The sequence below is a fragment of the Copidosoma floridanum genome, unplaced genomic scaffold (assembly GCF_036245765.1).
Source record: "Copidosoma floridanum isolate Cflo_tuat_1 unplaced genomic scaffold, Cflo_Japanese_pri ptg000019l, whole genome shotgun sequence".
NCBI classification, from domain to species: Eukaryota; Metazoa; Arthropoda; class Insecta; order Hymenoptera; family Encyrtidae; genus Copidosoma; species Copidosoma floridanum.
This window is the reverse complement of record NW_028321896.1, coordinates 12,421,092-12,428,327: the sequence shown is the minus strand read 5'-3', so window position 1 is coordinate 12,428,327 and position 7,236 is coordinate 12,421,092. Positions and strand designations below refer to the sequence as shown.

Here is a 7,236-nt window from a genome sequence, read left to right as displayed (position 1 = left end):
CCTTGCACGGAGTTTGGGTATCGTGTGTACCTATATAAACGCGAAACTACTCGCGCGCGAGGCCACCCTGTGCGTTGTTATGGGTTATCTCATGTATACCAGCTGTGTTTCTATATGGATTACAGCGAGAGGGAGAGACAGGGTTGCGATATATGGTTTTTTTTTTTTTTTAACAAAAATACTTTTATCCAAGATCGCTTCCCACGAGATGTCTGCATGGTACTCCTCTGCTTTTGGGTGAACATATTCTTACAATTGTACGGATTTTTACACTAACCGTACAATAATATTTTTCTACATGACTGCTAAATGGGTAATCGCTGCAATAAAACATCATGTTGGATATATTTATATACGAGTAAAAGCACTGCAATTATAAAAGTGTATAAACTCGTTTAATGGGGTGAAATCGTCAACGAGTAACTTGGCATACAGTTTGCGTTGAAGAAGACCCTATATACGTATATGACACTCTATGAGCTTCTCAGGGGTATTATGAAAAGTGTAGTATATAATTACGTTGACGAGCTTAGTAAAGAATTGAAACACGAAAGGTAGAAATTTCAATGTTTTATTGAAGAAATAAATACAAAAAATACAATGTTATCTTCGTTCGTAGCGCGTAATATATATATATATATATATTTATAGTTACATGTACATTGTTAGTACATTACAGTCATTTTGTTTCAGAAAACGTCATTTGCATTTCGTCATTGTCTACACACTCGGTCTAAAGGTTCGTACCATTGAACTTTTTTTATTACGTTATTTTATTATCTTGAGCACACACGTTTTACGTACTTACGTGTACATTGATTATTTCGCTAAAACTTTCGGTAGTCTAATCGCAAACTTTTTTTTTTTTTTTTTTTTTTTAAGGTTTATTCTTTAAAACTTGTCAACGTTATTCGTCATCACTGCAACGTTAGATAAATATTTTTAATAACCTCAGGCTTGAAGTAGCATCCGATGTTGTTTTTTTGATTAACATTTTGAAAGACAAAGTTACGCTTACATCGCTTGACTTGAAAATCGAACCAACGCAATGTTTTCCATTACCGATCAAACGATTTTCATATCCTTTGAACAAAAAAGCACCCCTTGGACGAGAAAAAAAAAGGAAAAAAGAAAGAAAATAGGGTTAACCCTCTAAAATTTTCAAGACAGACGTTTTACCGTAAACGTAACAAATTTACATCGAGCAGCGATCGATTCGTCGCATCATACTTACCCAGCGCGTATATACTTATAGGCACACCGATCCCTATTTTCTTCACCCCGCACGTATGTGTAGGACATATCGAACAAACATACGGAACGCGACTGGTGGCTGATGATAACATATACATATATATACACGTGCGTATACATATATCTACAAGTCGCAAGTTCCCCGCAAGAAAGTGACAGTTGTAGCTTGCAGCCGCAAAATAAGTACACCCTCTCTGGAATATGGCACGGGCATCTCCTCATTGTCTTCTCCTTACCCTCGATTAGATCGTGCTTACTTGAAAGTAGGTGAAGGACTCGATCTTCGTATCAGTTCCTGTGTGCTCTCGGGTGCAAAATCAACGCGATTTTGGTCATCTGTGTTCATCATTGCGTTACTATATTAGCGTCGATTTACACGAGGTTAGGTGCAAATGGTTTATAAGCGTGAGATGAAGTGATATTATGCGGTTTGTAGAAATGTTGGTTTGGTTTTTTTTTTTCTTTTTTTTTTTTTTTTTTTTTTCAGGAATCACACATCCACGCATTTTCAGTATACGTTGAGACAAAGAGAGGGAAAAATAGATCAAGTATGAAAATCAACGAGGGACGATTATTTTAGATGGTGAGTTGACAACATCGTATACAATATACTATTAACGATTTGAAAAACCTGCCGAATATTGATCATTAAATAAAATGTTGAAGTACCAATAAAGCAGATACCAATCGTCGGTGGCTCGATCGGTGCCCCAAAAATCGGCGCCCGTTTCACCCTCTATACTATGTATTTTTGATGTAATATACTCGCATGAATGATTGACAAAAAAACTCGTGACTGCACAGGAGTACAGATAAATCTCGGATGCCAGCACCGATCAGCGTAATAAATAACCGAGCGCGTGATCAACAGCAGTGATAAGCATGAAATCGGCGTCACGAGCGCGAGCCCGCACCGCGGAAGCCAAGCCAAGATCGGCGGTCTCGAATCGCGTCAATTTCCCACCCGGGGAGTACACCATTCACACGCCCAACGAGTGCAACCAGCTGCTCAAAAATCGGCCGATTCACCTGAAACGGTGCGCTTACGATGGCAAGGAGGTACACCTTTATACTCGTAGCGAAGCTCACGACAAAAGCTTCGATTTTTGTTTTCTCCTCCAAGCACCACACGGTTTTTTTTTTTTTTTTTCTTTTCGTTGTGCACATTTGTTTTTGTTCAACGCGAAGTGAGATATAATTAGCCACACGTTTTCGCAACAAGGTGGTGCGCGTGTTCGAGAAGGACGGCTTCCGCAAACTCCTGGTCCCGGCGAAGGAGCCGACAGTCTACCCGAAGATAATGACGACCTCCGAGTTCGCCAAGATCCTCGAGAACAGTCACAACCCGACGACCGAGGAGAAAGACGCCGCCTTCGCAGCGGCCGAGCGCGAAAAAGAGCGCCTGTTGCGGTACGCCATTAAATTTATCGATACCACGTATGTGTTTTACAAAAAAAAAAAAAAAAAAAAAAAAAAAAAAAATCAAACAAACAGGGAGAGCATGGCACGGAAGGAGGCGATTCGGCGGATGGACTTGCGCAAGAGCCACGAGAAGCAGGGCAGGCTGAACGAGATCGAGGAGGAGGCGCGCCAACGAACGATGCACCTGCTCGAGCGAGCCCACAACTTGAAACTCGAGCAGGAGGAGGAGATTAAAAGGTGCAACAAGCTCATACTCGAGACCAAGTGTCGGGCCATCCGCGATGCCCAGGTATACACCTAGACGTATCTCGTATCCGCGTCAAGGGGGATAATGGTGTAGGGGAAAATGAACGAATCGATGGGCGCAGATAGCGGAGAAAAAGCTGCTGGAGCTCGAGCACCAGCAGGAAGAGCAACGGATGAACGAGCAGATGGAGCAGGAGCGCCTGGCGGCGTTGCGCTCCCAGGAGCGGCAGGTGCACGAGAGGGCGGTGAGGCAGCAGCGCTTCGCCCAGGTGCTCAAGGAGCAGATAGTGGCCAACGAGGAGGAGCGCTTGATCGAGTACGAGCGGAAGCGCGAGGAGGCCAGGCTGGCCAACCTCAACAGCATAGCCCAACAGGAGGCCGAGTTGGACAAGTATCGGGAACTCGAGGCCGAGCGCGAGAGGGTCAGGCAAGAGTTCATCAAGTGCAACGACCAGATCAAGCACTTCAAGAGAATGGAGAAGGAGGAGGAGAGGATCATGGACATGAGGTGAATTGGCTGGCTTGCTTGGTTTTCACGCGACTCGGGTGCGAGGGTGTTGAGTATCATATATATGGTTATACTTGCTCGCAGGATACAGGAGTATCAGAGGGAAAAGACCGAGAGGGAGAGGAGGATCGTCGAGGAGCAGCGCAAGGAGCAGCAGCGCAAGGAACGGGAAAAAGAGCGGATCGCCGAGCAGGCTCTTCAGGACAAAGAAGTTCAGGTACTATACTATCGTTCGGCTTTGCGTTTCGTTGTTTTTTGGGCTCGTTGAAAAAAAGTTGTTTTTTTTTTCCCCGTTTCTCTTCTTTGGGCAGGCTCAGATAGACGAGCTCAATGCTTCGAGGATCCAAGAAGAGGTGGAGCGCGAGTGGCGTCGCAAAGAAAAGGAGGAAGCCGTGAAGCGCGCCGAGAAACTGAAGAAGTTACGCGAGGAGCGCACACAGCAGGTCAACAGCAAGATGAAGATACAGGCGATGGAGGTTGAGCGCGAAAAGTACGAGGTCGAGAAGATCCTTGAGAGACAGAGGGAGGCCCAGTGCCGCGAGCAGAGGGAACGCGAGAAGAAACAGAAGCAGATGCTCGCGCACAGGAGCGATATTCTCAAACAGGTGCTTGGGTGTCCAAAGCCGGTTTGGGTTTTTGTTTTGAAAGACTGAAATGTTTATTGATTGGATTTTTTTTTTCTATGTAGGTGAACGAAAAGGAGAAGGAAAAAATAATGTCCAGGCAGAAGATGTTCGAAGAGGGTTTGGCGATACGTGCTGAGAGCGAGCAACGCAAACGTCGACTTCGGGAAGTGATGGAGCGAAAGTGCCAGGAGATGAGAGAGAACAAAGTGCCAGAAGTGCACATAAACGAGGTCAAGCGCATGATGGAGAGCATCAAATAAAAATGATAAACAACGACAGGCTATGTTTGTGATTAATGAAACACTCACCTTATGATCAACGACATATTGTTCTCTGTCATTTCCACAACATGACGACGTTCGGATCCTGCTCGACGATATCCTCGATTGTGGCAGCCGACTGGCCAGTGCTGCAGCAGATCTCGTCCAGGTTGTAGTTGCCGTTAAAGTACTTGTACACGGGATTGCTGCGGCCCTCCTCACTTGAGCTTCCAGGCAAAAGAATTGGATACTAGAGAAAAACCATTACAAACTGTCAAAAGAAAGACTCGATTTGGTTAATAATTGTTTGCGTACCTTGTATACTCGGCGAATAAGTCCTTCGATTAGTCCAAACTGCACCAGCCTCCTTTCGTTGATCCTCAAATTTTGCGGATTTAATCGCTGACATAAGTCCCTCATGCTGCTCCCGTGCGTCATACTCGCGTACATTCGATAGATATCTCTTAGGAACGCTGGTTGACGCTCTATGTAATCAATAATCAAGAACTGAGCGTCCTTTACATGCCTTAGGACGTTAAATAATTGTTATAGATTTTCCGTACTTACGTGATTTTGACGCATACTCGATACACCTCGTTTGTAGTTCACGATTTTCAGCTAGCTCTTTCAATTTCGGTGTTGTGGCATACACATTACTGTATTGGAATATGGGTATAAGCGTTACAACTCCATAATAACTAGAATTAAAGAAAAAAAAGAGTGTTCTAACTGAACCATCTACTTTCGATACTTTTATACAAATAATTAATTACGCATCATTGTAACTCACACTAAATTTTGCACACAACTTTTCACAAGATTGTTCTCTACATCTGCTTCTGCTGCGATACGCGCCACATGATTGAAGCCATCTATATAGGGCAGTACTTGTTGGGTAGTCAGGTCCCACTGATCACTCCTAAATGCTTCTCTGCCTTCAAGAAATATTGGAACTTGGTGATCAAGGACTGGTTTGGGCTCGGGTGCTAATCTTACTACTTTCAAATGTGACGTCATTGTACCCTCTGTCAAGTAGATGGTAGATGAGTATATATATTAACAAACACGTGCTGTATGCAATTCAACCATCGTACTGTAACGTTACACTCACCTGTTAGAGTACACATTTTGTGCATATTCAAGTCGTGCATGACTTGTCTCAACATTTCGGAAAGCCTAGTCTTGTCCTCCGAGGCGGACAAAAAGCAATTTTCTACTTCTAGTGCCATCTTGATAAAAAAAATTTTTTGTGTAAGTAAATTGTGTAAAATAAATAATATGAATAGTACCTACCAAGAAATCTGACATTTTCTTAACAACCGGCTCGTAGTGTACAGTCCTAGCTTCGGCGTCGCAGACGAAGCAAAGGTTAAAGTAGAAGGCATTTCTAGCGTACTTTTTATTGTCAATCTTGACGGGGAAGCCTAGTATCTTGCAATCCTTTAGGGTTCTAAAATTTTCATGATAAAACTAATGATGAAATATCCATAAACGGCGATTATAATAAAATAAACGGGCATAAAAGGATCGCGGATCAGATCGAGTAGTTTTATCGTCATCTCTCTGATCGATGCCATGCTGCCACATACATCAAAAAAACTCAAAAACACTACTCCTTCCACACTCCACAGAAGATAGAATAAATACTGCTGACTTATACTTTTTTATTATTTGCTCAGCTATATACTTATATATGAATATATGTAGGTATAAACTGAATAGTATAGTAGATATCTACAGTACCTACTTAGTAGAAAAACAAATAGCGGCATGTACACGAAACACGAATACGACTTTAGCAAGATTTGGGAGAAAATAATCACTTTATAAAAGGCAAATAATGGATGCAAGAGGATGCGGATAAAATAAGGTAATTATTGATGATGCTCTGTGCAATACGAGCTGACAGGAATGACAACAAAAGAACGAGTACTTAGGCACCGATATCACATAAACAATTGATATAAAATACAAACACTGTAATTGTGCTTCGTTGAAGTTGAGCCTTTGGAATGATGTAGACACTCACATTGTCGAATATTTCCTTTGATATGTAGTTATCAGGCACCTGAAAATAGTTTATAAATATGTACTGTTTCGTTTAATTGTTGCTTTTTTTTTCAAGACCCGTGAAGTTTTTTTTTGTTTGTTTACAATTAGCTTGTCGTTGTATTTACAAGATAAGAACAACAACAGAACGATACTTTGGTTAATCTACTGTATGCTGTGTATAAGGTGTATAAAGAATAATTGTTGCCGTAATAAAATTTGTTTTTAATGTTAAAAATGAAGCTAACCTGACAAGTGATTTTCGGGCCAGCCGTCGGGTGAAATTCAGAAAAGAAAATACAACGAACTGGACCTTCCTGACCGGCGTTTTCGGCATTCGTTGATGGGAAATCCATATTTACACTTCGTCATTTACTTATCGCCAGTTTATTGCATCGTTGGGGGAGTCATTGTTAATTGTTTATGTTCAGATTGAATTGTTTTTTTTTCTTAAAATATACGTGTTCTGATCGTTCTGGAGCAGACAATGTATAACAGCTGTCACGTCATAAAGGTTAGGTCGGAAGTTAGAATCAACGCCATCTATCATGAATATTTACGAACTACGACCTTAAATTTGTCGAACTAAAATCAGAGTAAGAAACCCCGTAAACCTCGTTTAAACATTTTCTCTAATATAATTCTCCTCAGCTACACTACAAGCTACAAGCAAACAAGCATCGCATTCAAAATATGAGTATGTAAAGTAAAAGTATAAATATTAGGTTTTATTACTTTTGTTTCATACAAATTTACAAATTCCGAGACTAATATCACATTTTTCCTACAAGTGAGTAAACTGTGGATTCACAAATGTAATTTTACAATGATTATGCTTATTATTTAAGATATAATAACACTAATACTACAT

General features: G+C 41.4%; 2 protein-coding genes across 2 annotated transcripts; one reads left to right on the top strand and one right to left on the bottom strand.

Moving 5' to 3' along the window:
• Window positions 1-856: 856 nt before the first annotated feature.
• Nprl2 (Nitrogen permease regulator-like 2) lies at window positions 857-6,860 on the bottom strand. Its single transcript, XM_014356953.3, has 9 exons — window positions 6,614-6,860; window positions 6,293-6,384; window positions 5,610-5,766; window positions 5,428-5,545; window positions 5,107-5,341; window positions 4,884-5,014; window positions 4,632-4,801; window positions 4,365-4,566; window positions 857-1,590 (listed from the first exon to the last, which is right to left on the bottom strand). Exons 1-8 carry the CDS (start codon window positions 6,719-6,721, stop codon window positions 4,393-4,395), a joined length of 1,185 nt encoding a protein of 394 aa, XP_014212439.2. The 5' UTR covers window positions 6,722-6,860; the 3' UTR covers window positions 857-1,590; window positions 4,365-4,392.
• Window positions 2,137-4,370, top strand: LOC106643537 (cilia- and flagella-associated protein 45). Its single transcript, XM_014358711.2, has 7 exons — window positions 2,137-2,313; window positions 2,477-2,664; window positions 2,749-2,965; window positions 3,045-3,430; window positions 3,515-3,647; window positions 3,742-4,035; window positions 4,119-4,370. The coding sequence occupies exons 1-7, from the start codon at window positions 2,137-2,139 to the stop codon at window positions 4,314-4,316; spliced, it is 1,593 nt and encodes a 530-aa protein (XP_014214197.2). The 3' UTR covers window positions 4,317-4,370.
• Window positions 6,861-7,236: the final 376 nt, after the last annotated feature.